This window comes from Mauremys mutica, chromosome 13 (genome assembly GCF_020497125.1).
Source record: "Mauremys mutica isolate MM-2020 ecotype Southern chromosome 13, ASM2049712v1, whole genome shotgun sequence".
Taxonomy (NCBI): Eukaryota; Metazoa; Chordata; order Testudines; family Geoemydidae; genus Mauremys; species Mauremys mutica.
This window is the reverse complement of record NC_059084.1, coordinates 51,289,734-51,314,908: the sequence shown is the minus strand read 5'-3', so window position 1 is coordinate 51,314,908 and position 25,175 is coordinate 51,289,734. Positions and strand designations below refer to the sequence as shown.

The window sequence follows — 25,175 nt, the reverse complement described above, 5'->3', positions numbered from 1 at the left end:
ACAAGGAGCATTTTCCTAGGAGACAAAAATCCTTGGTTAAATGAATAAAGAAATAACCCCCAAAATATTTATTTTCTGTTTTTAATAATAATACAAAATGGGGGGATCCATGATGTAGTAAGAGGAGGCCCTAAGATATAAACCTTGGTATCAGAGGCCTGGTATGAGGCCTGAGGCCTAAACTAAAGTAATGGTCAAGACTTTGCTAACATAAAGCAAAGTTAAGCTGTGAGCCAGAGGCAGGCCCTGCTCACAGAAGCTGGCAAGGAAAGGGCTGATGCTGCAAGAAGATACGTACCTAAAAGGTACTGAACACTAGATATCAGAACATTCACATACTTGCACATTCCACACAGATAACAAAGAACAGGCTGGCCAATCCCAATGACAGGGGCAAAAGGGTAAAATGATGGATAGAGTTGTTTTGATCGAACCAACATGTACAAGGTAGAAGGCGGCACCTTAATACGTAGAGGGATTGTACCTTGCTACGTAGAGGGGTTGCACCTCAATATGTCAGGTGTGATGTGTAACTTGTTTGTATCTGTGTATAAGAATGCATCCTTGGGGCGGTGTCTTTGTCCGGCCGAAGGGGGAGTGGAAAGTCCCGCCACTGAGCCGGGTCCATTGCCAAGAGGCACTTTCTCGTAGTATGCCCTGAATTAGGCTAAGAAACCTACAGGGAACTGCCATTGTGTCCGAGGTCGCAATAAACCTAGCCGACGTGACTTTGCATCTTACTGGACTCTGTGGTTATTGGGGGTTCTCGTCGGGTCTGCTGTGTCAGCTATCTGCGCAGAGCTGGGGCAGCACACAGAGGGAACTCACGCACGCAGCCGAGTGATATCAACAAGGAGAGAGCAGAGCACCATACCGGTACCACTCTGACAACACTGGTGACCCCGACCGCTGATCTGGTGAGTAAGCGAACCTGCCGTGGTAAGAATCGCAATCCAACATGGCAGCAAACCTCGTGCTAGGGAACCCCCTGACCCTCTCCCTTTTGAGCCCCATGGAGTTTGATAACTCCTGGACCCGCTGGACTGCCAGTAAAGGGGGTCCTTATGAATTTAAAAAAGAGAGTGGGGAAACATGGACTGGCATATGTAGAGCGACGGTACAGACCGAGGCTCTAAGAAATAGTAATAAAAGTAAAAAAGCAAGAATTTTGCAACTCCTGTCTATGGCAGTGAAATGGCTTAAACAGCATGCTGGCATGCTGGCCAAGCAAGTAACAGTAACAAAGAAAGAGTTAAAAGAATCAAAAGAAGCTACACAGCCCTGGAATGATCCCACCCCCCTTGCAGGGTGGCAAGCAGCCCAGAGACAACCAGTACAGGAACAGAGTGAAACACTGGAAACAGCTGTAAGGAACTTACAAAAAATACATGTGCCGTCCCCTGTTATAAATATTGGTGGTAAACAGCAGGCTTCAGGTAGCTACCCTGTGCCTGAAGAATGGGGACAGAAGTGGAAAAAGGTGGCCCTAGTAAAATTAAAAGATGAAATGGGGTCCACTGCATTGCAACCATCACCTTATGATAAAAGCCAGGTTCCAGTTAAACTTAAACCGGAACCTAGACTGGTGCCTGTCAGAACGGGACAAGTAAGTGTATAGAAGTAGCAAACAATACTCTCACTAAATTGGTAAATCAAATGAAGGAAAAAATGGAACAGTTCACAGAGCACTTTAGCACACAGGAGCTGCGACTTGATCGCAGGGAAGTAAATAAAAAAGAATTTCAAAGTAAAAAACTGAAATTAAGTGGGTTAACACCTACAATTGATGCATTAATACATGGAGCTGCCCCAAAACAGTTAACTGCAGCAAAAAAGGGCACTCCCACTATCCATTTGGCATGCACACAAAAGCAACAGACACTGGGGGAACAAATTCAGGTTTTACAAGAGCAGGTAACTACCCCCAATCTCCTCTCACAGCCAGGATAAAAACCAGGGGCGCAATTCCCAACTGTGTAGGTTCCCAATTGCTTTGACCCATGGAACCACACTCCGCGCTCATATCTGAAAGTATAACCTTCTTTCTCAAATATTTGTACATATCAATTAAGTTTTGTCTTTTATATGTTTTATCAGTTTGCTAAACTTGCTGCTGCTGCCTGTACTTTCAAATACCTTGATAGAGTTAATCTCTCTTGGCTCAGGTCTCGCTACCTTCCTAGGAAGAGCTAGGTTGCTCTTCACCCACCTCCTTCCCCCCCTCCGCCTCTCCTCACTTTGGCCTCTTTTTGTTTTAAAAGTTAAAAGTTATAGTTTTTACAGAAACCTCCAAAAATAAAGCAATTGAAAACAGAACAAAACAAGAAACAAAAAATCAACAAGATAAAAACTTTAAATCCAGTAAATTAATTATTTTAACCCTTCAGGAATGCAACAGCTGGAATTATTCCTAACTTTCTTGAAGATATGGTTGCCAAGCAACAGAAAAGCACTCTCTGCTTATAATTCTAAGTACTAACTAATATTGGAAACATGGGCTTTTCTTATTTCCATATAGCAAAGTTTTAAAATAATGTTAAATATAAAGTAATGCAAAATTCCTGGTTACCAAATTAATACAATACATTTGGCAAATATTAATATATTTTTTATCAAATTTATGCTACAAGTTTTAAATAAGGTAATAACTTGTTTATTCAAATGTTTAACCCTTTTTACTTTTTATTTTTGGTTGTGTTATTTTGTATAGTTATTAATAGAATTTTGGCACCATTTGTTTTTAATTGTAAGTTTGTCCTGTATGTCATGTGTGTGTCTTATGTCTATGTTGGGTGTGTCACGTGACTATTTTTTAAAATTATTTTTATTTTGTTGCAACAAAAGTCAATTTTATACCCTTTTAAAAATATATATAAAATGTGGTACCACAGTATTTTAAGATCATGGTTGGGGTATAATCATATTATTAACACCAATTTTTTGTGCAAAGTTCAAAAAGGTATCAGTTACAAATATATGTACATATATTTCTGCCTCAACAAATAATGCAATTGCAAACAAAAAGAATTCTCTTTTATCAATCACAGTTTTGTTTTTTAATTTTTTTTTTAATTTGTTATTCAAAGAAAAAATGTAAGGGGAAACCTCAACATTAAGGTAAAGATAATATTAACAAAATGTCAATTCCTTGTTTATGCTTTTTATAAACTTGTTTGCACTTTTAAATATAGTTATAAAAATGTCATAACCAAGATGTTTTAAAATAACAATTTATGCATAAAGCTAATGAAACAATTTCAACAGGTTTTAACATTTTCAACAGGTTTCCACCTTTGTCTCCCAAACATAACAAAGCATCATAAAAGTATACCTTCAAATACCCTCAAAGTATTTGCATGTATCTGTATTTAAAATTTATTTTGGTTTAATTTTATAGTTGGTTTAATTTTATATGCTTTTCTTTTGTTATGTTGTGTTAATGGGAAGCAATGGTTGTTAAGGTTTGTGCTTCTAAACAGTTAACAAGAGTGAAATTGGTATCACAAGCAAATTAACTCTAAAAAGCTAGTTAAAATTATATTACTAACTCTTTTGCTGAAACAAAGTGTTCAGCAAGGGAAAGCAATATACCTTCTTATGGAAGATTGTGACCATTTATTGTAGCCATTAAGCATTACATTTAGTATTAAATATTAGTAATGCACCCCAAATGAAAATGAATGTCTATACAACAATTGCAAAAGTATAGCTTGTGTTATAAAAGACTCGGTCCCTATTACATTGTTCTTATTACATTGTAAAGAAACTAAGTTAAAACTGTGTATTAAGTTTGGGTTACTGAAAAGCAAACAAACAAAAAAAAACTTTACTATGTTAACTAACAAAAGTTGTTTAAGTTGCATCCCACAGACCAAAGACACCAGAAAATATCACACCCTGAAGACACCAGTTCATATCTGTATACAGTGAAGAAACCCCCAAGCATCAAGAAAAGAAAAATGAAGTGTTTTATAAATAAGAGACTGGTCAAGTACACCTTTATCTACAATATATGGACAATTAATTTAACAATCAGCTAAAAACCATTAGCTGGACCAGAAAAACTGTCATTTAATTTCAACTTGGTTACTGTGTAAAAACAACTGTATGATTGCTCTACTACTGTATTATTATTGTATTGCTGTATTATTGCTGTATTGTATGATTGATGTACAATATGTATAACCTTGCTAAATTGTTTAATCAACACACAGGTAAAAATCAACAAATGAATAGCAGCAAACAACATGAAGACAAGGAAAAAACAAATTGGTAAAGAAACTAAGTTACATAGTAACTACAAATTGGGTAAACAAATTGCCTGTTAGTACCAGTCATAATTTGGGTCAGTAACACTGCATCCTAACTCAGGCACATGTTATTCAAAACAATCTTGTTCAGTGTCTGGGTACCAATATTAAATCCTGACACAGCAATATTTCATAAATTGGTTACTGTCCATTCAGTAGGTTATCTGGAAGACAGCATCCATAAAAAAAAAACTGGATCTACATCAACCAATGGAACAAAGAAGCTACCCACTTCTGTTTCCTGCCCAGTAAAGCTGACCAGAGGGTGACAACCAGCTTTAAGGATAACCTATACCATGAATGGACAGTACATGTAGTAACTAATTACTATATATTTATATATAAAGGCCTCAGTGGTAGTGTCACTACTCCAAATTTCAGTTTTACTTCTTATATACATAGCAGTGTGGGACACACTATCACAATCCCTATCCCAGTATTTCAAAACACTCAGCCTACTACTAATAATGAGAGAGATAGTCACTTGAATTGCCCTAATAAGAGTGTGTTTCTATCTGTGTCACAAAAGTAAAAGGGCCAAAGTACACCAGCAGACTAGAAAAACATGGTTATGCTTGGATATAAGGTGGTCATATGTACACATTTATACTATACATATATGCCCATACACACTACAAATATATATGCCATATCCATATAATTCATATAGATTAATTATTTGGGAGTGCCTCTAAAGCGCAATCATAATATTACATTCCTCAGTCATGGTCCCGGGCCTAACATTCCCAGGCCCAACATAAGGGACTAAAATAATTGAATAATAAAGTCTGTCTAATAGTCGTACGAGGGAATGTGCAGACTAAACAGACAGATGGGGCATGAGTGTATGGATGGTAAAATAAGGTAACCACATAACAGTGTTTAGCCCACTGGGTTATCTATAGTCCATGCATTATGCTTTTCCAGGACGATGGGTAAACATCCTCCCCATAAAAAGACAAAAAGTGGGGGAATGTAGTAAGAGGAGGCCCTAAGATATAAACCTTGGTATCAGAGGCCTGGTATGAGGCCTGAGGCCTAAACTAAAGTAATGGTCAAGACTTTGCTAACATAAAGCAAAGTTAAGCTGTGAGCCAGAGGCAGTCCCTGCTCACAGAAGCTGGCAAGGAAAGGGCTGATGCTGCAAGAAGATACGTACCTAAAAGGTACTGAACACTAGATATCAGAACATTCACATACTTGCACATTCCACACAGATAACAAAGAACAGGCTGGCCAATCCCAATGACAGGGGAAAAAGGGTAAAATGATGGATAGAGTTGTTTTGATCGAACCAACATGTACAAGGTAGAAGGCGGCACCTTAATACGTAGAGGGATTGTACCTTGCTACGTAGAGGGGTTGCACCTCAATATGTCAGGTGTGATGTGTAACTTGTTTGTATCTGTGTATAAGAATGCATCCTTGGGGCGGTGTCTTTGTCCGGCCGAAGGGGGAGTGGAAAGTCCCACCACTGAGCCGGGTCCATTGCCAAGAGGCACTTTCTCGTAGTATGCCCTGAATTAGGCTAAGAAACCTACAGGGAACTGCCATTGTGTCCGAGGTCGCAATAAACCTAGCCGACGTGACTTTGCATCTTACTGGACTCTGTGGTTATTGGGGGTTCTCGTCGGGTCTACTGTGTCAGCTATCTGCGCAGAGCTGGGGCAGCACACAGAGGGAACTCACGCACGCAGCCGAGTGATATCAACAAGGAGAGAGCAGAGCACCATACCGGTACCACTCTGACAACACATGAGAGACAGAGAGAGGGGGTGGGGTGCAGGGTCCCTGAAGGACATAAATCCACACCATGTAAAGCATAGGAGTTTATTACACACAGCGCTGGTGGAGTGTCACCTGGCTTATTAGGCTCAGAGACACTGTCAATCAATTGATTACAAAAGAATATATAGATTTTCCGTGGGCGGGGGAAAGTGACAGGGTAGGCAGTTCCACACTCCGGGATAGGTTTTGCAGCAAGACAAGATAGCACATTAGCCAATGGTTAAAAGGTTACATAATGTCTCCGCCCATGGTCTCAAGTTAGCAAGTTAACATTTAATTAATACTTTGATAAAATATTATTAATATAAATATATATATTGAATTCTTATTTGGAGTCCATAGGAATGGAGCAACTCCTTTGATTGTCCAAAAGGTACATTCCTAGTGGTTAAAGCAAAGGAACAGTGAAAGTATATGGCAATAAAGATTGTCCCCTTTATGTCTTAAGGCAGGCATTGGTCCCTGGGAAGGGAGCTGGAAGGATGCCATATCTTATACTGACATGTGCCAACTTTTCATAAACTCAAGGTTGGATCTGTGGAAAGAACGTTCCCTACAGAAGAGACTGACACAATAGGAACAGGGATCCTTTGTTCAATCTGAAGCATTAGATGAAACATAATTATTTAGTTATTGCTTCAACATCTGTCATTTCTACTGACCGAGCATATCCTAGCAAAGGCGGTTATCTGTTTACCCAGCTTTCTCTTAGCTAATCACTATTTGCTAGGCCTCTGGTCTCCTGACCAAACTCTGGACTTTGGGTCTGGAAAAGAGCTGGTACAATTCACGTACCAGGTTGTTATATAAAGTGCATATGGATTTTAACCCTTCAGTCCCCTTCTCCCGTCCAGCAAGGGAGGCGGCAATGAAAAAACAGCACAGCACAGCCTTGGAGACACGCCTGAAAAAGGGCATTGAGGGTTGGAAAACATCATTTTTTAACTCTGTACCTACACAAACTGCTCATTTGCACATAGAAAACCTGCAGGTGCCCTTTGACTCCACCTCGCTAGTAATGTCTCAGGGTTAAACTCAGGCTCCTGGGAAGCGTCTGGAGCGGGGTCTCCAGGGCGAAGTACACAGGAAAGAGTTCACACTACACTGATTCAGCGAAGGGGAGATTCATTGTCTCCCGAGACAATCCCGGGGGCCGGCTGGATTTACAAACGAGCAGCTGGAGACCCGAGGACACAGCCCGGTATCACTGTGTGAGAGACTGGACCAGTCACAAAGCCCATCACCAAAATACTGTGTTTGGCTCTTAAAATGGCTAAATTTAAGAAAATATAGGAATTAACCCCAATAGTCAACGTTATGTCAAAGGCACCGGTTTATGCTCAGAACTGAGCAGATGAAATAGTTAGAATTTGACTGAACGTCCGGAGCACTGCATAAAATCCTTTCATGTTCTATATTCCCTAACTTCTTGCAGGAATCATTGGTCTGACGCTACCATGGCAGGAAATATAAACAGTGATGAAGCACGTAAAGTTGAGTTACAAAAGCCCTTGAGGAATATTGTCATTGCTGAATCTAATCTAATTTAATCTATCTATCTATCTCCATAAACCCCATCCATCTATCTATCCCCATAAACCCCATCTCTCTCTCTCTCTCTCTCTCTCTCTCTCTATCTATCTATCTCCATAAGCCCCCTCTATCTATCTTATCTATCTAGAAAGAAGAAGGCTCCAGGGGAGATGTGACAGAGGTCTATACACTAATGAATGGTGGTGGGAAAAGTGAAGAGGGAACTAATTATTTACCCTTTCCCCCACATACAAAAACCAGGGGTCACGCCGTGCAATTAACAGCCAGCGGAGTTAATACAAGATCCTGTTCCAAGTGTCATGGATCATTTCAATGCAGCTGGTCAATGCTAGGAAGGAAGGGAAAGAGGAGGGGCTTCCGTCCCAAATCCCACCCAGCGGGAGGTTAAATCTTCCGTGTCCAGTGGATCCCTGGGACACGACTCCTCCGCAGAGCTGACCCCACTGGCCGGACGTTGCATGGCTCCTCTCCTCATGGGACAGGGCTCCAGAGATGAGTCCCCTCCCCGCATATCGCCGCACAATACGCAGGCCCTCAGGTCCTGGGTGAGGAAATACAATCACTGCAGGGAGCTGTTCATTCCTCCCATGGGCCCGAAAGTGTCAGGAGGACCCCAGCACCCTGTGCCCGGCGCTGCACAGATACACAGAACGGGACAGTCTCACTCATGCACCTGGAGCCCTAGCGCGAATCAATCAAATCACTGGCAACAAGAGTGTGTGTATTTTATAGGGGACATGCAAATGAGGAAGACGGTTTCCTGTTTAAATCTGTGCCTCTCTCTGCCCAGGCTGCACCCGGAGACACAATCCGCAGCCCCTGGGTCTGTGCAGTGACCAGCCAGTCCCTGAGAACTTTCCCTTTCAACACCAGGAAAAATGAGATTTGTGCTCCTTTTAATTTTCTCTGTAGAGCCTTTAGAAGGTATTTTCTACCTCTGAATAACTGGTGGAGTTAGATTAATATTAAATTATCGCTGTTTTTATACCGATATTTACAACCTGTCTTTACTTGCAGGTGTCCGGTCCCAGGCGCTGGTGGAGTCCGGAGGGGATGTGAAAAAGCCCGGAGACTCCCTCCGCCTCTCCCGCAAAGCCTCCGGCTTCACCTTCAGCAGCTATGGCATGAGCTGGGTCCGGCAGGTTCCTGGGAATTGGCTGCTTATATTATCCCTAGCGGGGATAGTACGTAGTTTGTTGATTCAGTGAAAGGCCGATTCACCATCTTCAGGTGAGCTGTATCTGCAAATGTCCGGCGTGAAAGCCGAGGACCCCGCCCGCTATTACTGTGCGGGACACACCGTGAGGGGAATCCTGGTAGGGCTAATCCAAAAATTCAAACTGCAGAATTGTCCTTCTTAGAACAGGATCAACAGGCAGAGTGCTAACAAATCTGTCAGCTGGTTTCGGATCTCTGCACCCATATTCGATCATGTGTCAATAAAAAACTGCAACAACTTGAGCACTCACATGGTTAAACGTGGCACTGATCGGACACTGAAGTAAAAATGCAGGCTGCACAAGAAGAATATTTGGGGACTCATTTGTTCAAGGTGTGATAACTAGCACTTGGGTTTCTGGAGGTGCCTAAAAGTGATGACTGGCAAGATGCTTCTGTGGGTTGTTGGGGGATGGATAGAAATACTCTCAGATTTCTCTGAAAAACGACAACATGCTACTATAGACCGAGCACATCAGGCACAAACACCTCTGGCCTCAACAGAAAACCAGATTTTCAAACGATGCTGCCCTGCTCACCCGCCTGATATTCTTCCTTCTAAGGGTCTGGTCCACAGTCCCCTAAAGCCCGTGGTGGAGCTTTCCATTCCCTTCAGCCCTTACACCTGGAGCGATGGGAGGGGATTCAAGGGAGCTCTTTGTGCAGCAGTGTGGTCAGGATGGCCCCGCACGCACTGGGCGCTGCCCAGACAAAGAGTTAGCACCAGTCCGACTCCCTCCCTCAGAGCCACCGGCCAAATAACTCCGAGCATGCAGGGAGAGGGTTTGTGTGCCTTATAAGGAGGGGGATATGCAAATCGGGCTGAGAGTTTCCTGTTTAAATCTGTCCCTCCCTCTGCCCAGGCTGCACACGGAGACACAATCCGCAGCCCCTGGGTCTGTGCAGTGACCAGCCAGTCTCCTGAGAACTTTCCCCTCCAGCACCCGGGAAAATGAGGATTTGGCTCCATTTCGTTTTCATTGTAGCAGCTCTGGGAGGTAGGTTAGCCCCTGAATGCCCTGCAGACTATTGAGTTATTGACTGTAATACCCATGTGTTGGTAACCTGTCTTTATTCCCAGGCGCGCGGTCCCAGGTGCAGCTGGTGGAGTCCGGAGGGGATGTGAAAAAGCCCGGAGACTCTCTCCGCCTCTCCTGCAAAGCCTCCGGGTTCACCTTCGGTGACTACTGGATGAGCTGGGTCCGGCAGGCTCCTGGCAAGGGCCTGGACTGGGTCGCACGTATAAGCTACTGGGCCGGCAGCACTGTGCGTTACGCCGACGCGGTCAAAGGCCGATTCACCATCTCCAGAGACAACCCCAACAACCTGCTGTATCTGCAACTGACCGGCCTGAAGCCCGAGGACACCGCCCGCTATTACTGTGCGAGAGACACAGTGAGGCGAAGCCGGGCTGAGCTCAGACAAAAACCTCCCGTTGCGGTCAGCGGGGAAAGTCCCAGCTGGTGAGACTCTGACACTCCCGGGACTGGAAACTGAAAAGAGGAAACAGCGTGTTCATGTCAAGGTGCCCTGCTCTGGCCAAATCTAGCTTCAGCCAAGGCACAGGTCCAGGGGCCGGCCCCCTCCTGAGTGAAAAGGGCTGGACCTGGACCTTTCCCTCTGATTTTTAATCAATTCTACGTGCAAATCAAGACTCCCATTCTACACAGTCTTAAAAGCGCGCGGCGGGGGGGGGGGGGGGGGGGGGGGGGGACGACAACGCCAGTAAACAGAGCCAGTAACACTGACAGCCAGAACCAGGCACCGGGCTACCCCCAGTGATGCTATCGACTATTGGATATTTGTTCTATGTGCGCAAAGGTGTTAAACAACTGATATTATTAATCGACTCCCTGCCCTGCGCACTGTCTCACGTCTATGGGCCTCATCAACAACGCCCATCCAGCCGGTGTGAGAACCTAGGGCATGTCACATAGCGGATCTCTCATCCTCCCAACTCCCTCTCTCAGTGTAATCCCATTAACCTACCTGTATTTAAACAGGAACCCTTCGCCCCCGCCCCCCCCAGGTGAGGGATTTCCATGCAAATTTCACCCAGGGAGGTTGGAAGTTGAACGGGGCTGTCAGCAGGTGCCCTAGGTCGATGGGCTCACTCTATCCAGGCCACAAATGGGCAGCTCCTCGGTACTGGCTGTTCACATTTTACCAGATGATGTTACTGGGGAAATCCCATAGATCAGACTTGCCCAAGGAAAGGGCTAAATTCAGGATTTATCAGTCAGAAATGTGTGACCTGAATGGTCTTTGCAAGCGAATGTTTTCATAGCTAATGTGATTATAAAGACCTGAATGGATCCCTCTCTCCATTCACACCCACATTCTCCCTGTCACCAACGCTTACCCCAGAGTTTCTCAAACAGAGGTTGCGCTTGTGTAGGGAAAGCCCCTGGCAGGCCAGGCCTGTGTGTTTACCTGCCCCTCCCGCAGGTCCCGCCGATCGCGGCTCCCACTAGCCGTGGATCGCTGCTCCGGGCCAATGGGAGCTGCAGGAAGCGGGGGTCAGTAAGTGCCTCGGCCCACGCCGCTTCCAGCAGCTCCCATTGGCCCGTGAGCAGCGATCCGCAGCCAGTGGGAGCCGCCATCGGCCAGGCCTGTGGACTGGACAGGTAAACACACCGGCCCGCCCGCCAGGGGCTTTCCCTACACAAGCGGAGACCCCAGTTTGAGAAACCCTGACTTACCCAGTTTCACAGTAGGGTGTCTGCCAGCTTCAGGAAGATAAATGCATTTCGGGGCTGATCCAATTCCCATTGCAATCGATTGTGAAGAGTTTCTCGACTTTACTGGGCTTTGGACAAGGCCGAAAGAAGGACAATCATTCTGGGATCAGAGCCTCACAGGTGTTAATTCTGGAAGCTCCTTGGATCCCAAGGCTGCTACCCCGACTGACTATAGCTGGTGTTCTGGGCAGGGCCGGCTCCAGACCCCAGCGCACCAAGCGCACGCTTGGGGCGGCATTTTGCGGCGCAGAACAGGTGAATCTCCCGCAGACGTGCCTGCGGAGGGTCCGCTGCTGCCGTGGCTCCGGTGGACCTCTGCTCTACCGGAGCCGCGGGACCAGCGGACCCTCCGCAGGCACGTCTGCAAGAGGTCCCCCGGAGCCGCGGGACCGGCGTGCTTGGGGCGGCCAAATTCCTAGAGCCGCCCCTGGTTCTGGCCCATTCATTCAAATGAATTAAAACATTGGTAACAGAAGGGACCTAGCGATGCAATGAGATGCGGGCCAGGCACTCACTCAATTGAACCTGCAAGCCTGATTTAAATGGGTGTTCTAGCTACATCTCTACGGATTTGTTCAGTACCCAACAACCATCCGGCAGCACTAAGGAGTGGAATACGGGAGAGTCCTTTCAGTTATCGATAACCAATTATCAGTTATTGCAGGGAGCAGATGCTCAGAGTGTGTTTCAGCGGAGCAGAGAGGGTCAGCTCGGCCCTCGCCCTGTGGACGCCCCCAGTGACTCTCTGATCAGACACGCTCCACTTTAAGGCTCCCTCCTTCTCCCAGCGAAGTCACTGGAGAAGTTGAGCCCTCAGCGAAGAGCAGTGGGAACGCGGAGTCCGGAGTGCGGATTATGGGCCGGACGGTTCTGGCCAATAAACTAGAAGTGACCTTCCCCGGCAGCCCATTGGTGATCCTGTGTGTGTAAATTCACCTCTTTGTAAAGGGGCATCACAGGGGCCTGTCAGCTACTGAGCACCAGGGGCGACTTTTCTCCTGCCCCCGCAGCACTGACCCTTCTCTTCAGACTGAGAAGTTTGACTCCAACCCCCTTTCCAACAATACAGCCCCCAACATTTCCCAGAAGCATTTCTGTACAGTTTGTCTCCATCTTAATTTTCCAGATTCTCATGAACAAGGAATGGTTCAGTAATGAAACTGGCTCCTAATTTATAATATTGACACCAACATAAAAAGGGGAGAGGATAGATAGATAGATAGATGGGGTGTATGGGGATAGATAGATAGACAGATAGATGTCTATGGCGATCAACAGAGCGGAAGATAGGCGGACAGACTGTCTCCATCCAGTTCTTTCCTGGTTGCAAATCTCCGGCGGGCACAAGAAAGAGCAGAAGGGAACATTCCATGTCACAGCTGGACTCTGGAATCCACCTGCCAGGAGACTTAACAACGCGACGCTGCATCACACACCTCCTGGGTCCCCCCGTTATATTGTCCCCACCCCCCAGCCCATGCAAATGAGCTCCCCGGGGCCCTGTTCATAGCCCAGTCCCGGCCGCTCACCCCGCTCAGAGCCAGCGCCGGGCTTCAGCTTCCCATCCCGCCTGGGGACCGAGCCGCCAGCCGCAGACATGACCCCCAGCCTGGCCATCGCCTTCCTCCCGCTGCTCCCCGCGGGTACGGGCGGGCTCTGCGCTGCCGCTGGGCGCCCGGTACCGCGTGTTCCCTAATAACCGCGCCTCCGGGAATCACTGCAGTATTTCCCCTTTATTTCCCTCTCTGCAGGTGTCTATTCCCAGGTCAGCCTGGTGGAGTCCGGAGGGGGAGTCAGGAAGCCCGGGGAGACCCTCAGACTGATCTGCACCGTGTCCGGATTCTCTCTCACCAGCTACGACGTGCACTGGGCCCACCAGCCGGCGGGAAAAGGGTTAGATTGGATGGGAGTTATCTGGGGTGATGGGGGCACTGCTTATAGCAATGCTCTCAAAAGTAGACTCCCCATCACCAGAGACACCTCCAAAGGCCAAGTGTCCCTCCAACTGACCGGCCTGCAGCCCGGAGACACCTCCATGTACGACTGTGCCAGAGACACACTATGAGGAAAATCCTATTAAAACCTGCACTAAAACTAACCTTGCGGAGAACCAGTCTGGGTTGCAGATGATACTAAACTTCTCAAGATAGTTAAGACCAAAGCAGATTGTGAAGAACTTCAAAAAGATCTCACAAAACTAAGTGATTGGGCAACAAAATGGCAAATGAAATTTAATGAAGATAAATGTAAAGTAATGCACATTGGAAAAAATAACCCCAGCTATACATACAACATGATGGGGGCTAATTTAGCTACAACGAGTCAGGAAAAAGATCTTGGCGTCATCGTGGATAGTTCTCTGAAGATGTCCACTGCAGTGTGCAGAGGCGGTCAAAAAAGCAAACAGGATGTTAGGAATCATTAAAAAGGGGATAGAGAATAAGACTGAGAATATATTATTGCCCTTATATAAATCCATGGTACGCCCACATCTCGAATACTGTGTACAGATGTGGTCTCCTCACCTCAAAAAAGATATTCTAGCACTAGAAAAGGTTCAGAAAAGGGCAACTAAAATGATTAGGGGTTTAGAGAGGGTCCCATACGAGGGAAGATTAAAGAGGCTAGGACTCTTCAGCTTGGAAAAGAGAAGACTAAGGGGGGACATGATAGAGGTATATAAAATCATGAGTGATGTTGAGAAAGTGGATAAGGAAAAGTTATTTACTTATTCCCATAATACAAGAACTAGGGGTCATGAAATGAAATTAATAGGCAGCAGGTTTAAAACAAATAAAAGGAAGTTCTTCTTCACGCAGCGCACAGTCAACTTGTGGAACTCCTTACCTGAGGAGGTTGTGAAGGCTAGGACTATAACAATGTTTAAAAGGGGACTGGATAAATTCATGGTGGCTAAGTCCATAAATGGCTATTAGCCAGAATGGGTAAGAATGGTGTCCCTAGCCTCTGTTCGTCAGAGGATGGAGATGGATGGCAGTAGAGAGATCACTTGATCATTGCCTGTTAGGTTCACTCCCTCTGGGGCTCCTGGCATTGGCCACTGTCGGTAGACAGATACTGGGCTAGATGGACCTTTGGTCTGACCCGGTACGGCCTTTCTTATGTTCTGGGTTTATGAGCCCCAGGGAGGAGCAGCTGCCAACACTGCTTCTGCCTTGCATTACAAGCACTTCAGAATCTAATCCCTTAGCACTGAAAGGCAGCCATTGCATCAGAGCTCCCAAGGCTGGGAGTGGAACCCAGGAGTCCTGGCTCCTGCATTTTGTCTATGGTGCCCCTAAGCAATGAAGGGAAAGACCCCAGGAATAAGAACATGAGAACAGCCAGACTGGGTCAGACCAAAGGTCTTTCTAGCCCAGTATCCTGTCTTCTGACCAGGGCTGCCCAGAGGATTCCGGGGGCCCGGGGTCTTGGGAGGCGGGGGGGCCCGCTTCAGCGGTAAGTCGGTGGCGGGGGGGGGGGGGTCCTTCCGTTCCGGGACCCGCCGCCAAAGAGCCCCAAAGACTCACGGCGGGAACCCCCCGCCGCCGAATTACCGCCGAAGCGGGACCCGTCGCCGAAGTGCGGCCCCCACCGCGGGTCTTCGGGGCACTTCGGCGGCGGGTCCCGGAACGGAAGGACCCCCCCCTGCCGCCCAATTACCGTGGAAGATCCGGCTGCTCTCCAACGGGGAATCCCGCTTCAGCAGTAATTCGGCGGCAGGGGGTCCTTCTGTCCCGGAGAGGAAGGGCCCCCCGCCAGCGAAGACCGGGAGTGAAGAAGCTCCGGGGGCCCGGGCCCTGTGAGAGTTTTCCAGGCCCCCTGAGCGAGTGAAGGACCCCGCTCCAGGGGCCCTGAAAAACTCTCATGGGGGCCCCTGCTGGGCCCGGGGCCTGGGGCAAATTGCCCCACTTGCCCCCCCCCTCTGGGCGGCCCTGCTTCCGACAGTGGCCAATACAAGGTATTTCTGAAGGAATGAACAGAACCAGTGATCATCAAGTGATCCATCCTCTGTTGCCCATTCCAAGCTTCTGGCAAACAGAGGCTAGAGACACCATCCCAGCCCATCCTGGCTAATAGCCATTGATGGACGTATCCTGGGACCCTAAGAATTGCCAGCACTAACGCTCTCCCAAGGGCCCACCTAGCTCAACCTTCTGTCTCCCAGAGGGGTCAGCACCCACTATTTTATAGGAAGCAGCCCAATATTTGGCAATTATTAACTCACCTGCTCAAAAGGGGAAGATTTCTCATAATCCACCCTTCTTCTTAGATTCTTCTCACTCTGACAGGAGGGCAGTTTATCTCCTTCCCAAAATTGCTCAGTGCTCCAGCTTGAAGCTCTAACACCTCCCTGTTTGAACCAGAACAATATCTCTGTGCACTAGCAGGGTCTACATGGGGCATTTTAACCACCATGGGCTGCTGCGCTCTACAGGTTACATCCCTGTGCTGGACACTGCCACACCATGGAGACACGAGCTGGGCCTGCAAAGTCCATACTCACAGGCAGAAATATAGGTGCCCAGGGAACTTTTACTGTAAAAACTGAGGTGCAAAGTGAGCTCAGGTGCCTACAGAATTCAGGGACAGCTCGTGTTGGGTTTCAATCTCATTTTAGGCCTGATTGTGGGATTGAAGTTTCTAATGTGGTCATTAAGTTCCTAAATCTGTTTGTGAATCTATCCCTTGATATTTAGGGAGCTTAGGGAGGAGAAGATGTTGGATTTCCAGTTAAAAAACTGATGTCCTAAATATCTTACGGAGCCTCCTACTGCTTCATATTGAGACCTGTCTGGTTATGTCTCTCTGCAGTGAAATGAATTAATTAGGCCTGAAATTCAAAGATGCCTAAGTTCTCCACTTGTGAGGTAACTCTCTTCTCTTCATGTATAACAATGCCTGCATCTGTAATTTTCACTCCATGCATCTGAAGAAGTGGGTTTTAACCCACAAAAGCTTATGCCAAAATAAATCTTTTAGTCTTTAAGGTGCCACCAGACTCCTCACTGTTTTTTAGGGGAGTGAGGTTCTACTTTGCAGCTCCTTTCAACCATACCAAGAAGGACTCTCACTGCAGGACCTCTTCTACTTAAACACCCACTCCAAGCAACCAAATAAACAAACAAACAAACACAAATCTGGAACAAACAAATCAACCAACAGAAGAGAACAAACAAAACATACCCCAAGTGCAAATTTCACCTCCAAAGGGAACATAAACTAGTGACTCCAAGAACTCACCTAGTGTCAGCTTAAGGAAGTTCACAGTGAATTGCTCCCTTTCGGGGTTCGTGTCTTCCTCAGGTGCGCAACTCAGGTGGACTCACTGAAGGGAGCCCATGGTGTGAAGCAGGGGGGCTGAACGCTCTAAGTTTTGGTCCCAAGAGGTGGTGAATCCCTGTGGCTTACCCTAGTGAGAGTGTGACCCTACTGGGCTGACACACTGAAGGGGTCCTCCCAGTGACTGTTCCAGAGCTGTTTGAGAGCATGAGACCTATGGATTCGTGCCCCTTTTGCCAATCCTATGCTATATAAAGATTTATTAAATAAGAATAGAAACAAGAGAGTTATTTACATCCTCCCATTCATATTGTCAATCCCATCCATAGGACTTCATAGTCCTATACCAGTTCCTATTTCCCTTTGCAGTCCCATTTATACTCCACTTCATATCCCCATTCAGATTCAGGTTCTGATTAATACCCCCTGGATACTTCCGTTTCGATTCCCCTTCCCATTCATATTTATGTTGGATTCACACCCACTTTGGCCTTCCTCTTCCCACCACGGAGCATGAAACTCACAGACGTGTTTCCTTTGGATTGTGGTGGGAATGTGGATCTGGGCATCAGATCCTCAAAGGCTTTGACGCCACTCAGGAGGTGCATAGACGCTTGTGCTGCCCCCTCTACAAAAAGGTGGGTTTTTATCCAGAGGATGATCAATGGGCTGAGGGGGGAGATCACTCAGAGATCACTGACCCCACCCTGGCTGTCAACCCTCACTCTGGTCTCCCCACGCCCCCTGACCTGCACTAAGGGCTCTGCTTCTCCACTGACCGCACTGGGAGAAGGGGAGGAGCCTTAACCTGGAGAAAGCAACAAAGAGTCTCGAGGGCACTTTATAGACTAACAGACGTATTGGAACATGAGCTTTCGTGGGTGAATATTCACTTCGTCAGATGCATGGGTATTCACCCACGAAAACTTAGGCTCCAATACTTCTGTTATTAGTCTATAAGGTGCCACAGGACTCTTTGTTGCTTTTTACAGATCCAGACTAACACGGCTCCCCCTCTGATACTTACAGTGGAGAGTGTCTGATCAGAGAGTCACTGGAGGCATCCACAGAGCAAGGGCTCTGTTCTTTTCTCCTGCCCCTCTGAAATCCACCCTGGGCATCTGCTCCCTGCGCGCCCCAGGGGGAGATGGAGTCAGCCTCTCTCCCATTACAGCTGTGTGCGGTGTCCATACGGGGAGAAACTTTGTGTCCATTCTGGTGTGGAACCAGAGCGCCACCCCTAGGAAACCCCTTCCCCTTATGTCTGAGCTCAGACCAGCTTCCCCTCACTGTCTCTCTCGCACAGTGATACCGGGCGGTGTCCTCGGGCTTCAGGCGGGTCATTTGTAATTGTGCCGTGTTAATGGAATTGTCTCTGGAGCTGGTGAATCGCCCTGAGAGTCTCCGGGCTTTTTCACATCCTCTCCGGACTCCACCAGCTGCACTTGGGAAGGAAGCCACGATACAAATCACATAGAAAGAGGAATAGAATAACAGTCACCTGACTGTGCAAATTACCCGGGACATAAATACCTCCCAAAGCTTCAAAAATGAAAATTAAATGGAGCTAAAGTCTCATTTCACCTGGTTTTGGAGGGGAAAGTTCTCAGGGGGGTTGGCTGGCAACTGCAGAGATCCAGGGGGCTGCGGATTGTCTCTCCGGGTACAACCTGGGCAGAGAGAGGGATAAATTTAAACAGGAAACAGTCTCCCTCATTTGCATATCCCGCTCCTTATAAAAGAGAGACTCCTTCCATTAACCATGTGAATTACTCTCACGGTAGGGCTCCAACGGGAGTCGGCCTAGCTCTATGTTTCTGCAACTAACAACCTGCGGTGGGCTCCTGAATAAACATTTGCTTAAGGGATTAATGAACAACTGCCTGAAATTCATATAGATGATTCTAGTGTCTGGTTCAGTGTCTGTTGTACTCACGGCAAAGCCTCCATTATAGGTTTGGGATTAGGCTTTCAGGGCGAAGACTCTTGGCTAGAAAGCAGGGCCGACACAACTGACAATTTCTGTGTATCAGGACCAAAGGTGTGTGAAAGCTGATGGAACCGGTCTGTGTCACCTGTGTGCTAGTATTGCTAAATTAGGTATTAGAATGATAAGAACATGTTTAGGGTTTAGGATTTTTGAATACTGTGAGTTATTGCATGCATTAATGTCACTTGTAACATATGTATCCCATAGAGTAACGTCATATTTAAGCGGTTGTATTGTGAGCCTCTGTGAATCACCAGACTGGGGAGACATATTAATTAGAGTGATACACTGAACCTCAGCAGAAAGTGTTACCTCCTTCCCAAGAGAGTTCATTCATCCCAGGGGTCCGAAAGTGTCAGGAGCACCCCAGCGCCCTGTGCCCGGCGCTGCACAGACACAGGACGGGACAGTCTGACTCCCGCACCCGGAGCCCTAGGACGAGTCAGTCAGATCACTGGCAGCAGGAGTGTGTGTCTCTTATAAAGCGGGGACATGCAAATGAGGGAGACAGTTTCCTGTTTAAATCTGTGCCTCTCTCTGCCCAGGCTGCACCCGGAGACACAATCCGCAGCCCCTGGGTCTGTGCAGTGACCAGCCAGTCCCTGAGAACTTTCCCCTCCAGCACCCGGGAAAATGGGATTTTTGATTCTTGTAATTTTCGTTGTAGCCGCTTTGGAAGGTATTTTACTCCTCTGAATAACTGGCAGAGTGAGAAGAATATTGTGTTACCGCTGTTTTTATACCGATATTAATGGCCTGTCTTTATTCCCAGGTGTCCGGTCCCAGGTGCAGCTGGTGGAGTCCGGAGGGGATGTGAAAAAGCCCGGAGACTCTCTCCGCCTCTCCTGCAAAGCCTCCGGGTTCACCTTCGGTGACTACTTCATGAGCTGGGTCCGACAGGCTCCTGGCAAGGGACTAGAATGGGTCGCTTTTATAAACCTCGGTGGGGGTGCAGACTACCCTGATTCAGTGAAAGGCCGATTCACCATCTCCAGGGATGATCCCAAGAGTGAGGTGTATCTGCAAATGACCGGCCTGAAGCCCGAGGACACCGCCCGCTATTACTGCGCGAGAGACACACAGTGAAACGAAACTGGTTTGGGATCCTACAAAAACCCAGGCTGCGGAACCGCCCTTCTCCCGGCAGCCGCGCGGGGGCAGCAGTGACACACACACCGCTCCGGGCTGGGACAGGAGACCAGGGCCGGCTCCAGGCACCAGCCGAGCAAGCTGGTGCTTGCGGCGGCAGATTCCGAGGGGCGGCTTCCGCCCAATCCTTTTTTTTTTTTTTTTTTTTTTTTTGCGCTTTGCCGCTTCCGCGGCCCCTGCAGGTTTTTTCTTTTTGGTTTGCTGCTCCTGCCGCCCTGTAGGGGTGGGGGCGGCGGCGCGGAGGAGGGGAGCGCTCTGCTGGGAGCGGTGCCAGGGCTGCAGCAAGCCCGGCACGCAGCCCGCGTCCTTCCCTGCCCGCCCGCCGGAGCGGAGCCCTCCCAGCAGGCGGCGCGGCAGGAGGGGACTCATGGCGAGCGCCCCGCTTAAGGAAGCCCTGCCCGCCCCCTTCTCTCTCCTCCCCAGATGGGGTGTGCACTGCGCTGCCCGGGGTCTGCAGGGCTGGGAGTCCCCCTGCACCCGCGCTCCCGCCGCCCCGCAGGGATTTTTTTTCTTTTTGTTTTCTTTTTGTTTTTTTCTTCCCTTCGTGCTCCCCCCGGCAGGTTTGTTTCACGCCCCCACCCGCCCCCCCAGGTCACTCCGACCGGCAGGTTTCCTGCCCCCACACTTTGTTGTTTCGGCTGGCTGGCAGGTTTGTTCCCCCCCGCACCCCTTCGCCGGTCCGCCCCGCGCAGTTTTTTTGTTTGTTTGTTTGTTTTTTGCTTGGGACAGCAAAAAAGCCAGAGCCGGCCCTGCAGGAGACCCGGCACCCGGGTGAATGGAACACAAACCTCCCGGCAGTTTTAACCCTTCTGTTCCCGGGCAATGTGTCTCCTTTCCGGTCTAGAGCCCCGCTGGGCGCAGAGATCCCCCGCTTCATCTGTGAACCCCAATCCGGAGTGAGTCCTGTTCTGAGCCGCTCTCCCCTCGCAGACCTGGCACGTTGGCTCTCCCGGGGCCCGTCTCTGTGTCAGACTCACAGGGCAGCGTCTGTCAGTGTAACGGGGACAAGCGAATTGGGGTTCGCATCAGACCCAACGGATGGAGCGAATTGCTCCTGGGGCCAAATCCTCAGCTGGTGTAAAGTCACCGCAGCTGCTTCCGCTAGACTCGAGTTACTCCGGATTTACACCAGGGAGGCTCTGGCCCTTTCAGCAAACTGGGACGTTTAGCGCAGTAACGCAGCGGAAGGTGATTAGTTCATTATAACCCGTGTGGGGCCCCTCACCGGGGCGTCTCGGCCCTTCACACGCGGTTATCGCCTTTCTCCCCACAGCGCCGCCGGGAGGCCGGGAACGATCCCAGCCCCTGGGTCAGAGCGGGGAGACTGAGGCACGCAGAGCTGGAGGCTGGATATGGAAATGGGCCATTCAGAGTCCGGGCGGGGCTGTGGGCAGAGATCACCCAGCACCTGAACAAACCCCACTCCGCTGAGCCTGGGGATGTGGCACCGCCGGGACTTTCCCAAGCGGCTCGTGGATTGTTTTCACCCCACGGACACTGGGCAATCACCGCCCGGACTCTCCGCGGGTGTCAGTGGGTGGAGCTGAGCCATCCCGACCCACAGTAAAGTGCCACAATGTGACAGAGTCACCATGGAGATAACAGACCCCGCCCCTCGGACCGGGATGCCATCACTCAGCCCAGCGCTGGTACTCAGGGCATTAGGGACAGTCACGTGACTAAGGGCTGCCGCCGGGAACACGGTAGATCAGAGTTTCTCAAACAGGGGCCGCGGCTTGTGCAGGGAAAGCCCCTGGCGGCCGGGCGGTGTGTTACCTGCCCCATTCGCTGGGCCAATGGGGGCTGCTGAGGCGGCGCGGGCTGAGGGACCTACTGTCCGCCGCTTTGCGGGTCCCATTGGTCCGTAGCAGCGATCCGCGGCTAGTGGGAGCCCGATCAGCCGGATCTGCGGGCGGGGCAGGTAAACACACCGGCCTGGCCCTCCAGGGGCTTTCCCTGTACAAGCCGGGACCCCTGTTTGAGAAACCCTGTATTAAGGGCATGTTGGTGCACATATCAGCAGGTTAACGTAGCGATTTCTGTCTGGTTTAGTGATATGAGATAAATATTCTTTCAGGTCCTGTACAGCCATTGACACTACTGAGAATAAAGTGCAAAGTTCAGTCAGGGACACTAAGAATTGTGCTTAAATTTGAAGTAGTGTCCTGAATAGAGATGGGTTTAAGCAAATTCTTACATGCTTTCATGAATCAAGGCCTAAGACATTGTACTAGGGTCTCCCTGAAATCATTTGCATCCTTGAAAATCATCCACTGCCATCTCCCTTAAGCGATTTGGAATATCTCAGCCCTGCACTGCGCTGGGATTTTACATAACAGTCTTTGTAACAGATTTCCCACACTTAAATATTGCGGAGCTGTGCGTCTGAGCGCACTGTATCTTGCCTGAGAAAGGACAGGCCCTCCACCAATTAGAGTGTGAGACTGGGATTTTCAAAGGCACCCAAAGTTGGGAAGTTTCCAGCTCCCATGGGATTTGAGTATTTACATTAAGACCCTTTAAAAACTCCACCCTGTTGCATAAACACAGTGGCAAGGTGGAGCTTTTAAGATCTATCTATTGTAAATTTTATTATTTTATCCAGCATTTCCATAGAAACTTTAGTTTGACATTTTTCTCTGTATTATTGCCTATTTTTAGTGGGTATTGAAAATAATATGAACGGTAATACTAAGAGGAAGAAGAGTGATACAACACTACTGTGCAACTGAACTGTTTGATTCATACCATTAGCCCCGCTCAAAGCAGTGCAAGTACTGTACTCTCAGTTACAGTGGCACAGGCCTACAAACCCCTGCAGAGTTATAACCCTAACCCACAGATAGATTCTTTCAGGGTACCGACTGTCCATTTTTACTGTATGACCTGGCAGAATTCAGTTATTCGTCTTCTGGGCTAAAACATTCAAAGCAGGCTAGGCGGGGATCCACACCCAACCTTTCATTTTCAGGAGCCAATCTAATAATAATTCTGACTTGTAGTCCAGCATTGCAAGGCAGAATTTCAAACATAGGTGCTGGACCTTGGGGTGCTGGCTTGAAGGTGATTCCTTTATATACAGAGTTTACAGTCTGGTTCAGTGTTTCAGCACCCCCACTATACAAATTGTTCCAGCGCCCCTGGTTTCAAATGCTTGCCTCTTCCTTCTCATAGAAGAAGAAAAGGACATTTTCAGACATTAGTGATAACACCAACCCCTAGCATTTTATAAAAGCGATTTTCAGCAGGGGATGTCAGAGCTCTTCACAAAGGAAGGTTAGGTGAACCTAAAAGGTTATTCAAATTTTACGGAGAGAAGTGACGTATCCAAGGCAACCCAGCAGACCAAGGAATGAATACCCGGTTTTCCATGGCCCAGTCTAGTGCTCTGTGCACTAGGACACACAGTGGCCAGGACTCACAAACTAAGAAGAGACAGAATTCAGCAGCAGGTGAACACTCAGTGGTGCATTTTGTCTATGAGAGGTCCCGCGGCTCTAGCCATTTCCCCGCCCCAAGGCACGCCGCGGGGGGGCGCTCTGCCACTCGCCGGTCCTGCGGCTCCGGTGGACCACCCACAGGCGTGCCTGCGGATGCTCCACCGAACCCGCGGGACCAGCGGACCCTGCGGGAGGTCCCCCGGAGCCGCCTGCCGCCCTCCCGGGGACCGGCACAGCGCCCCCCGCAGCATGCTGCCCCGCTTGGCGTGCTGGGGCCTGGAGCCGCCCCTGCCGAGCATTCTTGTAGAGATCATTGAAGGAGTGATCCTACAAGAGAGACTCTAGCTCCTCCTCTCCAGCCAAGTAGCGTTTTTCCTCTGAACTCGACTCCGGAAGGCCTCAGTTTAACGAGGGTTGTGGTTTCTGGTGTGGTGTTTTTTTCAAGAGGAGGTGATGCAAATTCAGTGTCTCGGGGTCCTGCATAAATCCTGTGTTCTCCTGGACGGCAGAGAATGAAAAGGGATCAGGCCAAGGTCTTGGTGTCGTTGCAGTTACCGTCAGAAACCCTTCCCGCGTCAGTAACATGATATCGTGGCTGGATCTTCTCTTGATTCTAGCAGCCCTTGCAGGTAATTCTCCCCCCCCCCTCGTCCCCAACTTTAGTGGGAGACTCCGGGGACGGTTGGACGTTCTTGCCCCAACCCAAAGCGCAGTGAAGTGAATGGGCATCTTCCCAACGGCTTGTGTGAGCTTTGGCTGAGGTCTTGTACTAAGGTGAATCTAACGGAGCTTTTTCTTCTTCTTTTCCCCCCAGATGTCCGGTCCCAGGTTCTTCTGGTGGAGTCCGGAGGTGGAATTCAGAAGCCCGGAGACTCTCTCCGCCTCTCCTGCAAAGCCTCCGGGTTCACCTTCACCAGCTACCATATGAGCTGGGTCCGCCAGGCGCCCGGGAAGGGCCTGGAGTGGGTCTCACGGATATACAGCCCTGCTAATAGCCACAGCACGTTTTACAGTGATGCGGTTAAAGGGCGATTCACCATCTCCAGAGACGACTCCAACAGCCTGGTGTATCTGCAAATGACCAGCCTGAAAGCGGAAGACACCGGCCGCTATTACTGTGCGAGAGACACAGCGATCAGAAATCAACTGCAGTGAATACAAAAACCTCCTCCTCGAATCCAAACATTCTCAGCGCCAGCAGAGAGCAGCAGGCACTGACACGGCAGAGCAGTGTAAACACAGATCCATAGATTGTAAAGTCTCCAGCCCTTAATCAGGGCTTCCGTCCTCTAAAAATGCACATTGGTAATTAAAGACTCACTATGTTGACAGAACAGAGAGTAGCTTATTTAGCGGACAGCAATGGAGAAATAGAATCCGCCTCAGTTACTATGAATAATTAGCTTTCTGCCCTTCAACCCGCCTCCTAAACATGAACTAAGAGGAAGAAATGCCAGAGACATTATTTAAAGAGTTTGTTTGCCAGAAGCTGGGAATGGGCGACAGAGGGTGGATCACTGGGTGACTCCCTGTTCTGTTCATTCCCTCTGGGGCACCTGGCACTGGCCATTGCAGGGAGACAGGACACTGGGCTAGATGGGCCTTTGGTCTGACCGGGTCTGGCTGTTCTTATGTTCTTTAGAGTCGTGGTGGACCCGCCCTAGAATTTTTCACACCATAATTTTGTCACTCTCTGCAGATA

At 48.7% G+C, this 25,175-nt stretch overlaps 3 gene segments (V, D, J or C); all 3 read left to right on the top strand.

The window, feature by feature from the left end:
- Positions 1-9,822: 9,822 nt before the first annotated feature.
- On the top strand, positions 9,823-10,274 carry LOC123348492 (the record flags this gene model as incomplete). The annotated part of the segment is given in 2 exon segments: positions 9,823-9,868; positions 9,952-10,274. Coding segments are annotated over 2 exon segments (369 nt in total), but the record flags the coding sequence as incomplete, so codon positions are not given.
- Positions 10,275-13,208: 2,934 nt separating this feature from the next.
- On the top strand, positions 13,209-13,676 carry LOC123347649. The segment is given in 2 exon segments: positions 13,209-13,254; positions 13,363-13,676. Coding segments are annotated over 2 exon segments (360 nt in total).
- Positions 13,677-19,517: 5,841 nt separating this feature from the next.
- Positions 19,518-24,628, top strand: LOC123347648. The segment is given in 2 exon segments: positions 19,518-19,563; positions 24,288-24,628. Coding segments are annotated over 2 exon segments (387 nt in total).
- The last annotated feature ends 547 nt before the right edge of the window (positions 24,629-25,175 follow it).